Source organism: Peromyscus eremicus, chromosome 15 (assembly GCF_949786415.1).
Source record: "Peromyscus eremicus chromosome 15, PerEre_H2_v1, whole genome shotgun sequence".
Taxonomy (NCBI): domain Eukaryota; kingdom Metazoa; phylum Chordata; class Mammalia; order Rodentia; family Cricetidae; genus Peromyscus; species Peromyscus eremicus.
The window spans coordinates 41406502-41428846 of NC_081431.1; the positions used below are offsets into that span (position 1 = coordinate 41406502).

The following is a 22345-nucleotide window of genomic DNA, read 5'->3' on the forward strand; positions in this document are numbered from 1 at the left end:
CTGGGGGAGCTCATACGGCACTCTGCTCTGTGTGTGTGTTTCACTTACGTAATTATCTCACCCCATCTATGCATTTGCAAATGATAGGATTTCGTTCCTTCTTACGGTTGCACTGTCTCTTCGTGTCCATGGGCCGTTTCATTATTCCTTGATGCGTGGACCCATTTCCTGTTTTTACTGCTTGGCTACTGAGCATGGCGTCTCTGTGATGGGATCGCCCCCTTGGAATGTGTATATAGGATTGGGATTGCTGGGTCAGGTGGGTCTAGTGTTTGCCACGATGCCTGCGTAACTCCCATCCCTGATGGCGGTGTGCAGGTTTGTCTTCCTCTCCAGCCCTGTTCTCCTGGCTTTTTGACCGTAGCCACACTGACTAAGGTTTTGATTTGAATTTCCTGATGGTTGATGGTGTGAGACATTGTTTCATATACCTGTGTGTCATCTTTTGAGAAATGTCTGTTTCTGTGTGCTGCCCATTGTTAACTTTTTCCCTTTTGGGTAGTGAGTGTTTAAGTTCTAAAGTGTTGCCAGATGCGCAGTTGGGGCTTACTTTCCCCCAGTCTGTGGTTGTCTCTGCACACTCGTGACGGTCTCCTTTGCTCTGCAGCCTTTCAGTTTGGGATGTCAGTGCATGTGCCTAGTTTTCCTTTTCCTTCCTGTGTTTTTGGGGTCATGTCCAAGAAATCCTTCCAAAGTCCTTGAAGCATTTTTGTTTTCTTTCAGTAATTTCATTATTTCAGGCCTTCTATTCGGGTGTTTAGTTTGTTCGAGTTGGTGTTGGTCACTGGTACAGTTAAAGGTCCATTCTTTGTGTAGTGGTCTGCTTTCCCCGGCCTGTTGACTGAACTGACTGCCCTTTTCCTGGTGTGTGTTCTCAACAGCTTTTCTTGAAGGCTGGCTGGCTGCAGATGTGTGGGTGTATTTCTAGGTTGTTCTCTGTTCCAAGAACTGGTCAGTTTTAAATAGAACTTGAATTTCTGTATATTCATAAAACCTCATGACATGTGAGAATTTGATACTGGCAGGCTTTATATTTGCACAGGTTTGTATTTATCATTTGATTTATTAGGACCCAGCATGATGTTTAAGTTGAATGGAGTAGTAAAGTACAATTTGAGGAAATGTAGAAGGAGAGATCCAACTGAAAATTACATACATGTGCTAGGACAGAGGTATGTGGGGGGGGGGGAGCAAAAAGTATACCTAGTTTAAAACACAAAGAATTGAATTTGCCATGCCCCAGCAGCTGGATGGCAGGGTGTCCATTTTGTTTGTTTTGAGTCAGGGTTTTACTTTGTGTCCCTGGCTGTCCTGGAACTCCATGTAGACCAGACTGGCCTGGGACACACAGAGAGCCACCTGCCTCAGCCTCCTGAGTACTGAAATTAATAGCTGCCATGATCACACCTGGTGTCTGCTTCCAATGTACTTTTTAATAGTTCTATGTCAGGTTTTTAGGGCTGGCAGCGTTTTAATCTTACGCAGTTGTGGTTAAATCCGGCGTGTGTCATATATGATGAGGATCAGGTTTACTTTCCTTCATCAACTATCTGCATGCTTGATGATTGTGCTTCGCTGACTGTTGTGTAAGATGGTGACTCCAGAGATGAATGGACAGGGACTGGGCACCTGGGACAGACAGTGAGTGCAGTGAGAGCATGCTGGGGTAGACTGGAGACAGCCCCTCCACTGGGGTTAGGGGAAATGTGTCTAAAAGTTGCTACTGGGGATAATAAAGGGACCCCAGCTTCACAGAAGATGGTATGTCCCTTCAGCTCACTGACAGACTGTCTGCAATGCTCTTTCAGATGTAGATCAAAATTTGATGGATCGCCTTCAGAGAGTGAATAGCAGTCTGCATAGCCAAATTAGCCGACTGCAGAATATCCGGAATACTATAGAAGAGACTGGGATCTTGGCTGAACAGGCACGGACCCGAGTGGAGAGTACAGAGCAGCTGATTGAGATTGCCTCCAGGGAGCTTGAGAAAGCAAAAATGGCTGCTGCCAATGTGGTGAGTGACTCTGAAATGACTCTGGTGGGCAGCGGGGGTTGTTGGGTAATTTGTAGCAGATCCTTCTGCTCCACCGACAGATCTGCTACAAATGTGTGTCTTCATCCTCCTGCCTGACATTCTGGAGCAGGAGAGGACGATGTCATAGTCGTGGAAGCAGCTGCTTTACTGCTTGCTGTGGCAAAGCCAACAGAAACAGCTTGAGTCGGAGAGGCCTCTTTGGCTCAGTTCCTCAGTGTGGGCAAAGCACGGGGCAGCTGTTGGAGGTGGCAGAAGTCTGTGGTGGCCTCTCATATAGCAGCCAGATCTAGAAGCCAAGAATGGGGCAGAAGTGGAGCAGGCTACACCGTGAAGGCCTGTCCCAGTGACCCGCCTCCCGAGGTTCATAGCCTCCCTAAAGGCCAGCTGAGGCCCAGGGGTTCAAACCCGGGGCCCTGAGAGAGTCACCTCAGGTTCAGTTTCAGCAATTGCCACAAAACAGAAGGAGCTGGATAAAAACTGAGGGTGTCTAGGTTCTTTCTCTGACTTGTCTGTTCTGCAGCACTCAGAACAGAAATCGTTTCCAGTCAAAGTGCGGCTCAGAAGATCTCTGAAATAAGAAAAAACAGTATTTTGCATAAGAATTAACAAAAAATTAGTGCTACTACTTGCTTTATGGAATTGAAACAATTCAGTCTTTTGAGAAGTGTTTTATTTCCTCTTCAGTCGATCACTCAGCCAGAGTCTGCAGGGGAACCGAACAACATGACCCTCTTGGCCGAAGAGGCCCGAAGGCTGGCAGAGCGGTAAGCTGCAGCATGCTCCCAGGTTCGGGCATGCTGCCCCAGCTGATACATGGGTGTCGCCCTGTCCCCTCCCGTGATACTTTCCATCGGAAGATTTACCCTCGCTGAGATGTTACCGGCTACGCACACTCCTTTTCTTTCACTGGGGAATGTTTACCTTAAGTATTAGAATATAATAGTTTAGAACAAAATTATATTTACGTATTTCACAGATTGTAACTTTTTTAGATTTTTTTTTAACTGTAAAGCCTTCAAATTTATAGATTTCTAAGAAACCCAATAGAAGTTATTAATTTAAAATTTTTACATTAGTTTTTCAACAAATATTTAATTTTCAGTTCTCAATAGAAAACACTTACTAACTCATTGCACATTTGGAAGTAAGCCAAGGAACACTGACCATTTATTTCATTCCCAGTTGGTTTTCCTTTTAGACACCTTTGAATTCATTATAACTTCTTTAGAAGGCTTTACATTGCAGAAGGAATCAATTTTTAAAAAATGGCTAAAATGTAGGTCTCATTGAGAGCAGGCCCCTTTGTGTGAAGCCCTGGGGCAGAGCACTCAGTAACCTCAGCGGGATGAAGTACAGGAGGAAGCCTGTGCAGACGTTCACTGGACACCGTCCAGAGCAGTGGTGTGGACGTCTCACAGGTTCTAGGTTACGTTGACCTTAGCAGGCTTCTTTCTATTCTGAGTAAGTGTGACACGGTGAGCCATGTAATCAGCTTTGCAGAACATTCATGGTTTTATAGCCGGATTTTCTCACTAAAGGAAGAGAGCTGAAAACAAGGAAGCTCCCCAGAAACCTAGGTCTTGGAGATTTACTGATCCTGGTGGGTTTCGTGTGAGAACGTAGAAGGAAAGTTTCTTATGCCAAGGAGAATGGCCACATCTGGGTGTCACAGTTCAACATGAAATGTTAGAAGTGGAAAATTCATTAGCATTGTTAGTTACCCAGCTGAGATGTGTTGCTTGACTGGAGTCCCAGTCGACACGTTCATTGCTATTTGGTGTTGTTTTTTCTTCCAGTTATTAGGTCAAATAAGAAAGTCTGAACAGACAGGCTGTGTAGAGACTATGGAGTAGCCGTGTAGAGACTATGGAGTAACCGTGTAGGCCAGCAGACTGTATGATAAAGATCAGGCCTGGGGTTTGGGTTGCTGACTAGATACACAGTTTCTGGATACATGGTGCTATATATAAATTACTCACATTCTAAAGTTAGTTGCCTGCCTCCGTCTCCCCCTACCTGTTCTGAGACATTTTCACTGTGTAACTCGTCTGGCCTGGAACCTCCTGATCCTCTGCCTCAGTGCTAGGGTTATGGGCACACCCAACCAAAAAGCAGGTTTTCTAAGAAAACACACATTTGCTCCAGTAGTTTTGTGCCACTGATTTTCTTAGAAAATACCCTTTTTCTCGGGTTACAGAATGCTTTTTGTAAATTTAGCTGCCTGAAATGATTGTGAAATTCCAAATGGGACTTTCCAGTATTCCTAGGTCTCTGCCCATATTAGTATATGGAAATATAACAAAGTAAATGTTACCTAAATTTTATTTCTTTCCTGATTGAGTGATCTCACTCATGGTTTATTTTTAATTTTTTCCCCCTACATGTACAGCCATAAGCAGGAAGCTGATGACATTGTCCGAGTGGCAAAGACAGCCAATGAGACGTCGACTGAGGCCTATAACCTGCTCCTGAGGACCCTGGAAGGAGAGAATCAAACCACATTGGAGATCGAAGAGCTCAACAGGAAGTGAGTGCCTGGGAAGTGGCTCCCAGTCCTGCGCTGTGGGCCTGGGGTGTAAGCTCATGTGCTGCGGGGTTCATCACACTTCAGAATGCTGGAGCGGCTAGGGCAGGGGGTGTGCAGGCACTCCAGCTCTGATCACAGAGGATGGGGCTAGACTAGCCGTGGACTTCTGAGTCTTCATGGATGGAGACTGAAGAGAGGAAATGCTAGAGAGAGTGGGAAAATGTGCAAGCTGCCAACCTTTAAACGGGTCTAAAGGAAGAATGTATAAAATGTATACATTTAATATCTCTGCTCTGAAAGGTTAGGGACCAGAAGTGTTTGGGACTTAGGGGTGTGTGTGTGTGTGTGTGTGTGTGTGTGTGTGTGTGTGTATGAGTATCTGCATATATAATGAGATTGTGAGTGAGACCCAAGTCTAAATACAGAGTTCATTTATGTCTGTGTACACATTGCCTGAAATGTTACATGGTATTTGTATTGTCCCTGCAGTTTGATAGCAGTCATGAAATCATGGAATCAGGTGTGAAGTTCTCCTCCTGTGGTATTGTAAGAGTGCTAAAACTGTCCCAGAGTTGGGATTCGGGGTTAGGGATGCCCTGTTTACAGATGGTAAGCTAATAGAATTGAGAAAATGAAATGCCATGTTTAGCTAAGTGTTGATATCAAATTGAGAGCCTTTGGTACAGCAGTTCCTTTTAGGTTTTTGGAGCTGTGGTCCCAGGGATATTAACTAGATTGTATCTGATTAATATTAAGATGTTTATTTTTTAATCGAGTTACGTGATTCTTTCCTTAGGTATGAACAAGCAAAGAACATCTCTGAGGACCTGGAGAAGCAGGCTGCCCGAGTCCATGAGGAAGCCAAGCGGGCAGGTGACAGAGCTGTGGAGATCTACGCCAGTGTGGCCCAGCTGACTCCTGTGGACTCCGAGGCGCTGGAGGTATGCGTGCAGAGACTGGTCCCTGAGGTCACTTACATCCCTGTCCCTCTAGTTTGCCCTGCTTCTCCCTTCCAGACCTCCAGCCGACTCACTGGTAGAGGTGAATTTTTTAATTTGAATTATGCAGATAGAACCTAGTGAGATAAAGGACTGTAGACCTGAAGGAGCAAGGATTACTTTGGTAATATGAATACTTCCTCTGGATGTTTCATATAAATCCAAACTGTGATACATTTGAGTTACTTGAAGCAGAGTGTGGCTGGAGCCTTCCTCCTAAGCATTGTTTAACTGAGATCTAGAGAGCACTAAGAGGGAAGAGCCTGCAAGAGCTGTGCCAGCATGCTCAGGGGCAGGTAGAAAATCTGAGCTGGTAGTGTTGTGTTTCATTCTAAACATGGTTCCTCATACGAAGCTCCCATATAAATATCTTTAATACTAAACTGAAATTTGCCATCTTATTTCCTATATCTGAGATGTTGACTGGTACCCAAGGTTTAGTTCTCTTCAGACACCTGATGCTCACTGAGTCCATGTGTGTGCAGCGTGAATAGACAGGACTGATATGATGGCAGTCAGGAGGGCCGCAGCTGAGGGAGGAGAGGTGGGGAGAGTTACTTGAAAGGGACCCCAGGGAGCTTCATGTAGGAAGATGCGTTCTGTGTCTTGATTGCGTTGTAGGTTGGCAAAAGCTGTGAAAAACTAATCAAAGTGCAGGGAACATTGGGAAATCGCTAAAGTATACTTGGTTAAAAAAAAAAAAAATCCACGAATCTTGACCTCTGCTGTCCTTGAAAACTGTCAGTTAAGCCTTAAATCTTACAGCATTCCTCAGCTCCCTTGTCATTCCGTGCCATCCTTTCATGTAAACGTGGTGATCCTACATGTCTGTCACAGAATGAAGCAAATAAAATCAAGAAAGAAGCTGCGGATCTGGACCGTCTAATTGACCAGAAGCTAAAGGATTATGAAGACCTTAGGGAAGATATGAGGGGGAAGGAACAGGAAGTAAAGAACCTTCTAGAGAAAGGAAAAGCTGAACAGCAGGTCAGTGTGATTTGTTGCTGGCTGCATTTCTGGGGGCAACAGTTTCAACAGCTCAGGTGTGAGCCATGTCTAGTGCACAGCCTGTCTGTACGCTTCAGTCTCCAGGCTGTGGCCGTGAGGGGCTTGTCTGTTAGAGGGAAAAGCTGACCCCGAAAGGTTTGTCCTCTGACCTGCCATGCATTTGCAGACAGCCGACCAACTCCTAGCTCGAGCTGACGCTGCCAAGGCTCTTGCTGAAGAAGCTGCTAAAAAGGGACGCAATACCTTACAAGAGGCCAATGACATTCTCAACAACCTCAAAGGTACGAGCGGGTCAGGCAGCAGCCACGTCTCTGCCTGGCCTCTGCGGAGGTGGTCGCTGAGTCAGTTTCCATTTCATTTTTAGTATGATTCTCTCTGAACAGGATAGTGTAGTAAATCCCATATACTGCCTACTTAGATTCAATAGTTAACCATGATCTTTTATCGTTCTTAGTTTAACCTCCACACTCTATGTGTGTGTGGGTGTGGGTGTGGGTGTGGGTGTGGGTGTGGGTGTGGGTGTGGGTGTATAGACCTGAAATTGACTCCAAGTATCTCTTAATGGCTCTTGACTTTTATTTATTGAGGTAGGATCTCTTGTGGAATCTGGAGCTCATGTATTTGAAAGAAAAATCAGAGTGCCTCTGTCATTTCACCCCTGTATTCTTAAGTCTGAAAACAAAAAACCATGCGTAGGAGGGTTGGTCTGTATTAGACTACCTCCCGTCACCGCAGTCTGCCTGCTTAACTGACTTTCAATGATAAATGGAGATTTTCTTTCATTTTTTTTCTACCACTGACATCTGATTCTTCGTTTTAGAGAAAGATGCCCGGTTCACTGAGGGGCCGGTCCATGTCTGTAAAAATAGTCAGAGGTTCTATAAAGGAGGAGGATTTGCAAGCGTGGTAGTTCCAAGTGTAGCATTGGTGTCAGCGGGTCTGCCTGAGTGCCTGCTCCACAGGTTAGCCTCTTTAGTCGCTGGCTTTCCATGTGTCAGAAGTCTGCCATGCTGCACCTGACACACAGCCGACACTAAAGACACCGGCTAATGTGGTGATGTGCTCTGGGCTCCACATGGCTTTCCGAGTAGGAACTCTGCTCAGAAACAGATGTGCATTTGTGTGACTGGTCCTGGAAACCTCTGCACAGGGATCCGCGCATTCTTCCTCTCCGAGAACCCAGCCCCGATTCTCCTTTGTTTGTTTTCAACAGATTTTTACTGCATCTAAAACAAAATCCAGTTGCAGTCTGGCGTTTCTTTTTGGCAGTTTAATTCAAATGCGTGCCCTGAACTCCTTTCAGATTTTGATAGACGCGTGAATGATAACAAGACAGCTGCCGAGGAGGCTCTGCGGAGGATCCCCGCCATCAACCGGACCATAGCTGAGGCCAACGAGAAGACAAGGGAGGCCCAGCTGGCTCTGGGCAATGCTGCAGCCGACGCCACCGAGGCCAAGAACAAAGCCCACGAGGCGGAGAGGATCGCCAGCGCCGTGCAGAAGGTGAGCGCCTCCCTCTTCTCCAGCCCCTGCTCACGCACATCTCATGCTTTCTAAACTCGAGTCCTTGCAGCGTTTTTTCTCTGCTATAGCAAAACTGTCTTGAACCATCCCTGTTGATCTTCTTTCCAATACACGTAAGAATATGTACGTGACTGAGGAAAGAGAATCAGTAAGAGGACCTGCTACCGTCTCAGCATCGGATCTGAGTTGTGAAGAGGGTGGTCTGTAACTGAAAGTTTTTCCTATGACCAGCCTGGTCCGCAGCCGCTCAGACCCAAGTAAACACACAGAGACTTATATTACTTACAAACTGTATGGTCTGTGGCAGGCCTCTTGGTAGCTCTTATATCTTAAATTAACCCTTTTCTATAAATCTATACTTTACCACATGGCTTGTGGCTTACCAATACCTTACATCTTGCTTCTCTTGGCGTCGGCTCATGGCATCTGCCTTGCCTCTCCTTTCTCTTCCTGTCTATCTGTTTGGATTTCCACCTGCCTCTAAGCTGCCTTGCCATAGGCCAAACAGCTTTATTTATCAACCAATCAGAGCAACACATATTCATAGCATACAGAAAGACATCCACAGCAGTGGTCCCAGAGTGCTGCAGAGCCCCTGCCCACAAGAGTTTGGGCCTTTGCTAAATAAACAGACTCCCTGAGCCTGCACAGTCTTATGACGACTATCAATGTGACTTCCAGACCCTGCACAGAGCTACTGTGGCCACCACTGCAGAGGCTCTTCCACTCGCTGTAAAAAGGAGTTTCTTTAGGCTGGTTCTTAGATTAGATTATTAGAGATTAGAGCTTATTTTAAAATTAAGTGTCTGAGAATTACAGAAAATTTTAATAGATTCTGTTTCATAAAATGCTCATATTTCAGGATGTAGTCTTTTGTACATGATGCTAAACTTATAAGAATAAACTCACAAGGCAAGCTTTTGATTTAACATATATCCAATGAAGGATACATACAATATGGTGGGAAAGTGTTCACAATTAAATTTTTACTTGTCCTCTGTGTCACCTCAGCTAAAAATGGTTATAATAGAATAGGAAATCTCAAAGATTAAAGAAGAGAGCACAATTGAAAGTGCTGTGTAAATGCTGTTGTGTTTGACAGTAATTTTTTTATTTTTTTATGAGAAACCAGTAAATGGTGAGAGGTGGGTCATAATAGCACACGTCATTGTGATGTTCTTTCTGGGGCGCATTTTTAACCATTTCAAAGATTATAAAAGGGAGGAAGGATGCGTTCTGGAAAAGGTAAGCTGCTCTGGGGTCTCTGGTTTGCTTTGGTCACCTGTTTCTTCTGTGCCTAGAATGCCACCAGCACCAAGGCCGACGCCGAAAGAACCTTTGCCGAAGTTACAGATCTGGATAACGAGGTGAACACGATGTTGAGGCAGCTGGAGGAAGCAGAGAACGAGCTGAAGAGGAAACAAGACGATGCCGACCAGGACATGATGATGGCGGGCATGGTAAGGGCTCCCCACTGTTGTCCAGAGGCAGCGTGGAGGGGTGCTCACTGGGAGAGACCCCCCAACCCCCAATGCCCTTTTCAGTGAACTTCAGGTTTGCCTTGCATTTTCTGGTCAAAAACTGGGTCAGCAGCTTACGTAGAAGGCAAAGAATTTGCTCTTCTGCCAGGTATTGATGTTGCACAATTGCCCTGTCCCAAAGCCGCTCAGTTAGAAGCAAAACATTTCCCCCGCAGCTGGAGATTTAGAACACTTAAAAAAAAAGCCACGTGTGTGTGTGTGTGTGTGTGTGTGTGTGTGTGTGTTTATTGTAGTTGAATGGGTAATTCATACATGAGATAAATTAAAATGAAGTTTTTTTAAAAGGCGAATGCCACGAAAAGCCAGTTTCTTCCTTAGTTCTCCCAGCTGCTCGCTCACTAGAGGCAGAGACGAGTTTCTTACACAAACGTGTGTGACACGTTCTCTAGCAGTGCACCGGAGCACACCAGCCATGCATCTGCTCTCACTGTGCACCTTCTGTGCTGACGTGCGTGCATCGTGCCACTCACGACAGAGCCGTTTGTGACTGTGTGCTACCAGGGGAGTGAGGGGGCATTTTTCTTCAATCCGTGTTATATTTTGCATTAGAAAGACCTTCCTGGGGTGTGGGACTGGTGGGAATAGTCTTTTCCTGTTTCGAGCTGCTTTCACAGGAACGGTATACATCGGCTTGCTCACTCACACACTTCCAGTGTCAGGAGGAACCCCATTCTTTCAAGGCCCCAAAACAGGGCCTCTTGCTGTGGGTCATTTTCACTTTGGATAGAAAGGAGAAATACAAGGTCTGGTGAAGTGATACCAATTAAATTTTGTATGCCTCTCTGTGCACACAGCTGGGTTTTTTGAGACAGGGTGGTCTCACTGTATAATCCTGGCTGACCTGGAGCTCTCTAGACCAGGATGGCCTTGAACTCAAAGAAATCTTCTTGTCTCAGCCTCCTGAGTGCTAGGATTAAAGGTACACACTACCATGACTGGCTAAACTGCTGTTTTTAAACTTTATGCTAGTTGTCCTGTGATTTTTAATGCAAAAATGAGGATCAAATGGAAATTACCATGAAGCAGAAATCAGTATCTCTTTTTTGTGCAGAGAGTCTCTGGGCTTCACTTTTTAAAATGTATTTGTTTTGTGTGTGTGTGTGTGTGTGTGTGCGCGCGCGCGCATGCATGCATGCGTGCCATAACGCACATGTGGACATCTCAAGACAACTTGTGGGAGTTGTGTTACACTATGTGGATTTGGGGGATAGAACTCAGGTTATCAAACTTCGTGACAACTTACCCTCGGAGCCGTCCTGCCAGCCCTGTGAATTTCGTTTTGATAGAAGCATTGTATTTAAAGCATGTTGAAACAAAGTGAAGGGTACATATTGATGAGTTCCAAAAGGGGCTGTGGGTTTCGTTCAGAGGTAGAAAGAGAATCCATTCTCTTTGTCAGCCTTGGTCCATAACTTCTTGGGAGCAGTGAGCCATCCCCTCATACACCAGCCCATTGTATTTACATCAGTTCTCAAAGCCCAACATGCAGCTGGTGTTGTCTAGGTCTAACATTTTCTTCAACCAGAGGAGTTGTGGTTCTTTATGGAAGATGCCGAAGGCCACAGGTTAAACCCAGCAGAGTCCTGTGTGGAAGTCCCAGGACACCCACAAGAAGCCTGTGCGACTCCCTGAGAACAGCTGCAATTTGAACTGAGTTAATCATTTATTTGTGAAAGCTTTTTATTTTTTATTTTTTCTGTTTTTAAATTTTTCACATTGTTTTGATCCCTCACTTGTTTGCTTTGTCTTGACCCCAGAACTAGGAAAAATAATTCCCGGTGGGGAGTACAGAGGCTCTCGTTTCTGTCTTGTTGGGCTCACTGGTGAGAGCATCTGCTCTCTGAGGCCTGGATGCTTCCTTTTCCACTGCTGCTTCCTGTGACTCATGCCCAGTGTGTTTGGTCAGGTTTCATGGAACTTTCCCAAGTATATTTACCTTTGGTTGACTCTGAAAATAGCCATTGTATTATCTATGTATATGTGTGTGTGTGTGTGTGTGTGTGTGTGTGTGTGTGTGTGTGTGTGTGTGTAGTTGACAGAATTTTCAGAAAAGCCTTGCTTTGCTTTTGAAAACTCTAAAAGTATAGGACATCTCTAATAATCTAATAATCTAATAATAATAATTAATAATGTGGTACCTAAAAGTATCCACATTCTGTTCCTGTATTCAATCTGTACTTAAAAAAGAATCTATTTCTACTCAATGCATTTTATCATGTGTTTGTCACAGGTATTCTTGAGTAGAGGAAGTGAGGAAATGGGATGGTATTGTTTCTCTGAATGCATATGTCATGAAGGGAAGCCAGGCATGGTAGTATATTCCTGTAGTCCCAGGACTCAGGCTGAGACAGGAGGAGCTGTCATGTTTGAGACCAGCTTAGGGTCCATAGCAAGACTGTCAAAAAACAAAACAAGAAAACAAAAATAGGGATTTTGACTGTTCTGCGCAGTAGAAATAACATCCTCCACCTGAAAACACCACCCCAGACCTGCAGAGAAAGTGGGACTCATCCCTTAGAAGGGGGGACACTTCTGAAAATAAGTCTGCTGGCTCACCGGAGGAAAATATTTAGAGAAGATGAAAACATGGAGTCAGAAGTATTCATGTTGTTTACCCTCTTTCCCTGTAGGCTTCACAGGCTGCTCAGGAAGCTGAGCTCAATGCCAGAAAAGCCAAAAACTCTGTGAGCAACCTCCTCAGTCAGCTGACTGACCTCTTGGAGCAGCTGGGTAAGTAACAGGAGACTTGTTACAGCCAGGGCATCTAATGCTTTGTACTGCTCTCAGGATCTGATACCCCTGACTCAGAGTCAGATTAACAGAAATTCCTAAAAGCATTCGTTAACCCACTAACGTTAATGTTTCATTTAGCTCCTGCTTGTTTAAAGGATGCCTTGTACACGGCGTCTTGCCTGGCAGAACTTTCCAAGGCCACTGGCATCATCACAGCAGTGATAGGCTGTCAACTCTAGAGTGGAAAGGAGTCGGGACTTTATGAAGTTCAAGGACTTTAGGTGCCTTCCCTGGACTCTGCCCTGACTAGGACACCATGGTCTTTTACATGTGAAGATGAGCTGCCAGCTAGGGGGTCCCCGATGGTCAGGGTTCATCATGCAGTTAAACAGTCATTCCCCTCAGTTCCTCCTGCTGGTGGAGTTTCTCTAAGGGATGTGAAAAGAAAGGCTCCGGGTAGAATAAGAGAATACTTGAAACTAACCGGCTCCTTGCTCACAATTCTCTCCATTTGCCAACCAGAGAACAGTTTGATGAAGTGAAAACTTCCACACCAAAGACAGAACGACTTTGTTTGCTTTATTCTGTTTTCAAGGAAATACAAGCACACTGACCCTTCCTTTTAATCCCGTTTGGTGGAGAGCAGATCTCCTTTAGGACACGTGGCCTTTTGTCACCAGACTCCATTGTGAGGGCATGGGGTAGCCTTTGAAGACCGGGGACTTCATCTGTTTATTTTCAAGACAGGGTCTCTATGTAGCCCTGGTTATCCTGAAACTCACTCTGTAGATCAGGTTGGCCTCAAACTCAGATCCACCTGCCTCTGCCTCCCAAGTGCTGGGATTAAAGGTGTGTGCCACTGTTTTTTGTTTTGTTTTGTTTGTTTGTTTGTTTGTTTGGGGGGGTTGGTTTTTTCGAGACAGGGTTTCTCTATATAGCTTTGGAGCCTGTCCTGGAACTCATTCTGTAGACCAGGCTGGCCTCGAATGCACAGAGATCCACCTGCGTGTGCCTCCTGAGTGCTGGGATTAAAGGCGTGCGCCACTATTTGTCTTTTTAATCTTTTTCTTAAGGGGGGAGGAATAATATTTTATGTGTCTCAAAGACCAATAAAAATAAATTATATGTCAGCAGATGAGCCTAAAATGGAAGTAAGCTGAAGAGAGGGCTTTGGGGAGAAGAGGCAGGCTTTGTGAGCAGGCAGACTGGAGCTAGACTTCTGGCTCTATCACCTAGGTTTAGGTGAGCAGGCAGACTGGAGCTAGACTTCTGGCTCCATCACCCAGGTTTTAGGTGAGCAGGCAGACTACTGGAGCTAGACTTCTGGCTCCATCACCCAGGTTTTAGGTGAGCAGGCAGACTACTGGAGCTAGACTTCTGGCTCCATCACCCAGGTTTTAGGTGAGCGGGCAGACTAGAGCTAGACTTCTGGCTCTATCACCTAGGTTTAGGTGAGCGGGCAGACTGGAACCAAACTTCTGGCTCCATCACCCAGGTTTTAGGTGAGCGGGCAGACTGGAGCTAGACTTCTGACTCCATCACCCAGGTTTTAAGTGGAAAAATAAATTCCTAGCCACCTGAGAGTCAGTGAGCTAAACTGGTCTCGGGAGACCACTTCTCTCTGTCTGTTTTTATTTGCTATGGAGCATCATCTTTCAAAAGAATCTTTTATTTTTTTCTTGCTGCATTTAGAGTGAAGCTTTGCTGGCATTATCTGAGCATTTCAGCCTTGGCCATTTTCCATTTTCTATTTCTCTGGTAGTGTCTAACTCTTAGAAGCAAGAAGACCCCAAACCAGCCGACTTCCCTGGGACCTAGAGGTCACAGGCATATGCTCCTAGATTTTTGTATTCTTTGACACTGAAGTAGCCCACAGATTACACACATGAACCTGCAAGAGGACTGTTACCAGCCTTCTTAAGCATAAGTGAGGTCTAAGACGTGGTACCTGTGCATTTAGAAAGTATTGTATGAGGGCTGAAAAGATGGTTCTCTAGAGATGGGGTGGGTAAAGGCGCTAGCCGCCAAGCCTGGCAACCTGAGTTCAGTCCCTGGAACCCACATGGTGGAAAGAGAGAACTGACTCCTGCAAGTTGTCCTCTGACCTCTACATATATGCCATGACATTCATGCACGCACACACACACACACACACACACACACACACACACACACAGAGAGAGTAATAAGTAGTAATAAATATTTAAAAATTAAAGAAAATATCCTGTGAAAACCACTTTTCTCAAGACCAGAACTGAAACTGTTCTAATATTAACGATCCACTCTGCCCACCTTGTTGGTTAGGTCAGCACTGCTCAGCACTGCTCAGGCCCTTGAACACAGCAGCACCCTGGCTTCAGGGCAGCTGCTAGCCTTAGTGCATGACAGAGCAGGAGGCACTGAGAAGCTGTGCTCCAGTTCTCCCGGAATGAGCCTGTTCTATCTTGTGCCCTTCCTGACTACAGGACAGCTGGACACAGTAGACCTCAACAAGCTCAATGAGATCGAAGGCACCCTGAGCAAAGCCAAAGAGGAGATGAAGGTCAGCGACCTGGACAGGAAGGTGTCTGACCTGGAGAAGGAAGCCCGGAAGCAGGAGGCGGCCATCATGGACTATAACCGAGACATAGAAGAGATCATAAAGGACATTCACAACCTGGAGGACATCAAGAAGACCCTACCATCCGGCTGCTTCAACACCCCGTCCATTGAGAAGCCCTAGTGATGGGAGGGCTGCCAGGCAGGGCCCCCCCGAGAGGGGAGCCCTGTGTGGCCACAGTGCCTTGACACAAAGATTACACTTTTCAGACCCCCCACTTCTCTGCTGCTCTCCATCACTGTCCTTTTGAACCAAGAAAAGTCAGAGTTTAAAGAGAAGCAAGTTCAACATCCTGAACCAGGAACAAAGGGTTTTGCCTAATAAAGTCTCTCTTCCACTCATGTTAACACCTTACCCAAGCTTCCCCTCGTTTGCCTGAGGTCACGGCATCCTCCAGTGGCATACCCACATCATGTGAACCTTTTTATGCCAGGGCAGACCCATCCCCCCTTCTCAACACCAGCAGAACCTATCTCAGTTCTCATATTTCTATGAAGGAAACGTTTGGCTCCTCACTGTAGCATTGAGATGGCCAGTATGTCCCATCTGTGGATAAAGAAAATGCCTCTGCATCTTCAGCCTCCTCTTTTAAACAATAGGAAATAAACATCCTGTGCCAAAGGTATTGGTCATTTAGAATGCTGGTAGCCATCCATCAGTCATGGTAGCTGTTTGAGTACAGGACACTGAGCCATCATGGGTAAGAGTGCAGTTCTGTATGGGTCTCCCAGAGAATATGGCTCAAAGACACTTAGGATTTTCTTCTATATTAGTTGACCAGGAAGATACACTTTTTTCAAATCCTTAGGCAGCTGATAAAAAGTCTGGATGGGCAGCTTGCACTCACCACTACGTAGATAGCTTTTGATATTTTTATAAATGAGACTTAGTGCAGAAGAAACAGGGATGTGATAACCACCAAAGTTCTTTTTTTCCAAGTCTAACTAATTCTTCAAGCTTTGTTAGTGTGTTGGTCTTGGAACTAGTGTTAAGATACCTGTCAGACAGTTGGTCTCTAAGATCTTGACCACTGAAAGAAAAGCAAATCTCTCTTTCCCCGTATTTTCTGGAAAATGAATGAAACTGAGATGTATCATTGGATTCCATATGTACATTTCTTTTTCTCAGTTGGAGAGAGGTGTAATATTTGGCCCTTAGCGCGAATTCTCTAAATGTTTCCATTTTTCTAAAACTCTTCAAAAGACGACATTGTTTGCCAGATCCTGGTGGCAAATGCTGAGGCTCCGTACTTCATTCACACAGCCGCCAGCACCGTCTAGTTCCTGCGCTCCATGGCTCCACCCACTCTCAGCTTGTCCTCTGTGTGGAGCGGGAAGAACCTTGTGCGGCATTTCCCCGTAGGCTTCTCAACCTCTGATCCTCAGCTCTGTGGTTTTCTTAGGCCACACTGTGACAGTTCCCGGCCACGCCCCCTTCCTCCTCCCTGCCTCTGAGATTCATATATAGCCTTTAACACTATGCAATTTTGTACTTTGCGTAGCAGGGGGAAAGAAATTATTATCTGACACACTGGTGCTATTAATTATTTGAAATTTATATTTTTTGTGTGAATGGTTTTTGTGTATCGTGATTATAGAGTAAGGAGTTTATGTAAATATTCCCAGTCCTGCTAGGATGGCGCTGTCAGTTCACGTCGTTGCTCGGTTTTCCCTTGCTAGCACAGGCAGCCCGTGCACCCCCTTCCTTCCCACCATCTTCCAAGTCATGCCCCTGCCCCAGCGTCTTGCTCCGCCTCGTGTTTGCAGCGCCTTCGTTGTCTGACCGGAATCTCAGCCTGCTCACCTCCACAGCCAGACCCAAGAGGGCACTCGGGCCTCTCCGCTGCGGCCCTGATCATCTGAGCGGCCACCTGATGCTGTTCTCAGTGCCTGCCCCGGGCTGACAGGGTAAAGTAGGTAGGACAGTTCACTGATGGGACTCTCCCACACGGTGGTGGAAACATGTCTCCTGACCGTTCTTGAACGGGATGGGTCGTTTTGTAAGGGGATGACTGAGCACTTTAGGGTGCCAGGCTCGGCTACTGGTGACCGTGGGAGGAGACGCTGAGTCCAGTCTGTCTCCATCTCTGGTGGGCGAACGGAGCCCCCCACCCCTGAGGTTCCACTCTTGCCCCTCCCAGGTCTTTTCTGCTCCCGCAGAGGCATGGCTCTTCCTCCCCACGTTCAGTGCTGATTGGCTAGTTCCTCTGGTGCAGTGCTCGCCACCTTAACATACGCGTTTGGTCACAGTTGCAGGAAATTGTCTGGAACAGACCAGCATCGTCCATTGCGTGAACTACGCTCCAGCAGGTCTTGGGCCCTGGTAGGGGGGTGTTGTGTTGGGTTTATTTGTCCTCTCCATCTGTGTGGTATATTTTTAAACAGAAATTTATTTTTAAAAATGAGAGTTATTTACAAGATAATACCTATCACAGTCCTGCAGCACAGCCATTGTTTTATTGTATAGTTCCGTAATCTGTATTTTATGTAATAAAATGGACAGGATGGCTGCTGTAAAGTGCGGGGTGTCACACAGAATAGATTGTTTTATCCCTCCCTCCCCCCGTGGAATTACCCTTTGGATCCCAACTGTGGCCCCTTTTAAATGTGCCTTCACTCCAGCTGCCTTAATCCCCACAGCCTTCCTCTCCGGGGAGGTTAGCAAAGCGCAACACTTGGCATTTTTTATGTTTAAAAAGAAAACAGTATTTTATTTATAATAAAATCTGAATATTTGTAACCCTTTATATCTTGTGTGGCCTGAATGTGATGCTCGGACATAAAAGGTTTTACAGGTGTAGTGAATGGACTCCTGGCGCCTTTGACTGACTCTGTCTCCTTGAGAACCATCCAGTGTTGTTATTGGTACTGAGGTTGAATTTAGGTCGCCCAGCATGCTAGGCAAATATTCCACCAACTGAGCTACATCCACCCAGATTTTTTTTTTTTTAATTCTTTATTTTGAGACAGGGTCTCATTATAGCCCAGGTAGGCATTGAACTTGTGATTTTCTTGCCTTGGCCTCCTGAGTAGCTGGGATCACAGGATTGCACCACTACCCTCAACATTTTTTGTTTTAACCCTCTTCAGATTGTGATCGTCACTGTCATCCAGAAGTTAGCAAACGTTTTCTGTGCCGAACTAGATTGCGAGCGTTACTCAACTCTTGTGGCACAGAAATGGCCCAGGACCAGAGAGAAGCAAGTGAGGAGCCCGGATGTACTGCAGTAGAACTGCTACAAGAGTCTGGGGGAGGGGGCTCATGGCAGCAGTACCAGCACTGGAGGCCAGCCTGGGCTACAGAGAGACCCAGCCTGGGCTACAGACAGGCCTTGGCTCGTTGAGCACAGCCCTTGCAGTAGAAGCATGAGAATCTGGAGTTGATTCTCTAGAACCTTCGTAAAGCAGGGCATGATGGCATATATCTGTGATCCTTGTGCTCCTACGGCGAGAGGAGAGACAGACTGGAGAATGCCCAGAAGCTTAGCCAGCTAGCCTGCCATATTAGTGGTAAATAACAAGGGACCCTGTATCAAATGGGGGGGAGGGGAGAAGGGGGCAGGGACTAGCACCCAGGGTTGACCTCTGACCTCCACATGTGCACGTATTCACTTGCACTCACATACCGGAATACATGCCCACAGGCACACATCACACACAACAAAAAAAGCCCAAATAATAACATGCCATGGGCCTGCCAGCTGGAGCTTACAGAACCCCTGGTGTGGTCTCAGTATCTGATCAGTCACAACAGAGCTGCTTTTGAATGATTGGACTCCCTGAGTAGCGATGCCTGTGAGAAGCTTCCTAAATGTGTTTAGATGAAATTCTCCAGATTCACAACAGACTGACAGGGAAAAGAAAGCAGGCCGTATTAACAGGGCAGATTGATGCATCCAGTTCCATCCACAGCTGGAGACCCGGTGAGACATTTTGGAGCTGGCAGGAAGGCTTGGGGCCTACAAATTCTCCTTTAACTCCCTGTTCCCTGTTCATCTCCCAGAGTCCCTATGAGTCCTGTGCCTCCCTTCCTAAAATCATACATTGTTAGATGCATGGTACCTGTAAAGAACCAGTGGGCTCTTCTGACTAGACTTCCTCAGAGAAAGTTTTGGAGGCACTGTTAACTTTTGCCGGGCTAGTTGTCCCCCGACTCCAATTCACAGGGTCTGATTGAGAAGCAAATGTTAATAGTTCTTTAGTTATGGTGTAGGAGTGGTGGGTGAAGTGATTAAAAACTGCTGCCATCATCTGATTCAAAGTTTCCTCTTAAATAAACATGCCAACCTCTTAATACCAGCTTCACTTAAGCCCAAAATGGGACACCTAGCACCCCCAAGAGGATGGGGAGGTAGAAAGTGAGGGACCCAGACAGCAGGAAGAGCAACTCTCCCAGACCCTTGTCTTATGAAAATATCTTAAATGGCTTGGAATTGTCTCTTCACCAGAAGCAGGTTTAAAGGAAGTGATTATGGACAAGTGTGGGGTGAGGGTGGAGAGACGGCTCAGTAGTTAAGAGGGTCCACTGCTTCCTCCTGAGAACCAGGCTGCAGGAGCTGTGAACAACTTCACTGGGCAGCTCACCAATGCCTGTAACTTCAGCTCCAAAGGATCCACCACCCTCTTCTGATTCAACAAGCAATTGCATTCACAGGTATATGTGCATTCGTGCACACACATACTCACATATAAACAGTTCTTAAAAATCGCCAATGGTAATTTAAAAAAAAACAAGAAGCAGGGTGGTAAAGTTTCTGCTAAGTCATCTTAGAGGCAGCCCTGGTTTAGGAGAGCTAGTCTGTGCCCTCTGGGACAAGTACACGTGTTCCACATTAATGGGGGATGTCCCCAAAGTGAAATGCATGCTTTGAAAAGGAAAGCTATACAGCAAAAGTGCAGCAAATTCCGAAGGAGCCCTGGAGGGACCCTGAGAAAGGATAATCCTAAAATCTGCGGGACACTTCTTGGTCTTTGCTCTAACTGCTCCCTGTCCAGAGTTCTTTCTTCCCTTCCCGCCAGGACAGTGTCACCTGATGCCAAGCATCACCTACTCTGTTGGAACTGTCCAGTCCATCCTGAGTCTAGCCTAGTCCCAGGCCTGCCTGGCTGCTGGCATGGCCCTCAGCGTGTGTTTATTGTTCAAGCATCCCTTGATGATCACTGGTCACTGAGGTTGCCTGATGGTAAGGGTGTGACTGATTCTCCTCACACACCGGTTAGTTTTTCTCCCTTCCTCCTCCCCCCATTCTGGACCCTCGGCACTCCTAACATAGACTGGCTCTTATGTAAAGGAAGTTAAAACAAAACCACGGGTACCAAATGTCACAGCATACGGTGCCATGTACTCTGCAACTGGCTGGCGAGGTCTGGTTGACGAGGGCCTCTTCTCCTGACTCCCAACCTCACACCACACGCTCACAAGTCCACTTTGCATCTGCGGACTGTAGCATAGCCCCTCCTGCAGCCTGGTCAATTCCCTAGCTCTTGGGAATGATTTCAGGTAAAATTTCAACCGATTAGTTGCGTTATCCTTCTCCTAAGCCTTAGAATAAATATAGGCCATAAAAGTATAACAGGGTAGTTTGTGTCTCTTGAAAGTTCAGCATCGGGATTTGATCATGAATGTAACCTTGCCAGGTGCACGCCTCTAATCTCAGGATTTGGGAGGTAGAGGCAGGCAGATCATTGTGAATTCTAGGTCACCCTAGTCTATAGAGAGGAGTCTAGACCAGCCAGGGGTACACAGTGAGAACCTGACTCAAAAAAAAGAAAAAAAAAAGAAAACTTTCTTGGGGCTGGTGAGATGTTCAGCAGGTAAAGGCATTTGCTGTTAACCCTGGCGATTTGAATTTCAGATGGTGCTTTTGGGACCCATCCTATGTGGCCTACCATCATATTGAGATTCTCAATCATTTCAGTAGCTCAAAGCAACTATCGAATTGGTTTTGTTAATTCCGTTAGTGTTAAAGCTTTCCAGAGTAATTCTCTGTCCTCGGCTCTCTTCTGGCATGGCCCGCTTGACTTTCCGTAGCCTCTTCTCCGCCGGTTGGCCCCCATTCCCTTTTCCCACGGATGCCTCGCTCCCTCCGACATGGCCTCCCTCTGTGTGAGGTTGGTGCAGAGTAAGCACAACAGGACTGTCTGGGAGATGGGCTGTCCAGGGGTGGATTACAGCTTCTGGGCTGCTGAGCCAGCAGCCAAGAGAAAGCCTCAAGAGGCAAGCAGTGATTTCCATGATTACAGGTTCAGCATGGTGAGAGCCTGTGCTGAGTGAGACTGGATGCCCTCCTCGCTACCCAGTCTGTGAGGTGCTGTCTCAGCGGGCCGGCCCAGACCAGCAGGCCTGGCCCAAGGTGTGAGGGCTGTCACCCAGGTCTCAGATGGGCCCTGTAAGCGTGTGCAGGACCCTGGAAGGAATAGAAGTACCAAGATAGCTCCATGTTTTAGAAAGTACCTTCACGGGGCTGGAGAGATGGTTCCGTGGTGAGGCACACGTGTTGCACTTGCAGAGAACTGGGGGTTCAGTGCCCAACACCCACATGGTAGCTCACAATCCTCTATAACTCCTGTCCCAGGGGATCCCACACCCTCTTCCGACCTCTGCAGCCACAAGTCACTCCCATGTGCACAGACATACATGAAGGCAAAACAGTCATGCACATAACAGACAAATAAGTAAATGCAAACGGTGCCTTTCATGGTCATTTTCTCGATGCTTCATCTGAAAGGCAAGCCTGAGGGGGGAGACCAGAGAGCGCTCGCTGCTCGGCAGCTTTCCTGTCCTGCAGCTGTCTCCTGGTTTTGACCCGTTCACCCTTTCCAAGCTCCTGTCACGTAATTGTAAACAACCGTAAGTTGCCGTGATTCCTTTTCTAGCGGTAGCAAGGTGTGATTATTACTCAGAACCTGGTCATCCTCCAGCACCACGCGGCTCCCACCCCTCTCTGGGTGCCTGTCTCTCCTCCGCTTCTCTTTCCCCATCTCGGGACAAGGTGTAAGGCCAGTTCACCCGGTTGAATTCTACCCAGAGGACGGCATCTAAAGCTTACCTCCCATCAGAAGGTCGCGTGCGCCATTTCCACTGATATTTCTTTGCTTTTCAGCAACAACAGTCAGTTTTGAATAAGTTCCGTTCACTGCAGCATTCCATGAGGATGAGGGCTTTGTACTCGTCTTTTTCCTGCTCTCCAGACTTTTTTATTTGGAAATATTTAAGGTTTAACATAAAAGAGACAGCATTCCGATATACTCTGAATCCAGCTTCCTTAGCATTTTCATCTGCTAGAACCATAATACATTTATCTGTATTGAGAAATCACTGGGCTGGTAGGTGACTCAGTGGGTAAGGGTGCTTGCTGCACAGATCTGATGGTCTAAGTTC

The 22345-nt window shown here is 46.4% G+C and overlaps 1 protein-coding gene across 2 annotated transcripts in view; it reads left to right on the plus strand.

The window, feature by feature from the left end:
* Lamc1 (laminin subunit gamma 1) overlaps positions 1–15732 on the plus strand; it is a 114155-nt gene extending 98423 nt beyond the window's left edge. For both annotated transcript variants that reach the window (XM_059280345.1, XM_059280346.1), the window contains exons 19-28: positions 1809–2014; positions 2720–2799; positions 4425–4562; positions 5359–5503; positions 6398–6547; positions 6735–6849; positions 7872–8071; positions 9394–9552; positions 12264–12363; positions 14832–15732. In XM_059280345.1, coding sequence (XP_059136328.1) covers positions 1809–2014; positions 2720–2799; positions 4425–4562; positions 5359–5503; positions 6398–6547; positions 6735–6849; positions 7872–8071; positions 9394–9552; positions 12264–12363; positions 14832–15088 — 1550 coding nt within the window. In that variant the 3' untranslated portion in view covers positions 15089–15732. The remainder of the gene's footprint in view (positions 1–1808; positions 2015–2719; positions 2800–4424; positions 4563–5358; positions 5504–6397; positions 6548–6734; positions 6850–7871; positions 8072–9393; positions 9553–12263; positions 12364–14831) is intronic.
* The last annotated feature ends 6613 nt before the right edge of the window (positions 15733–22345 follow it).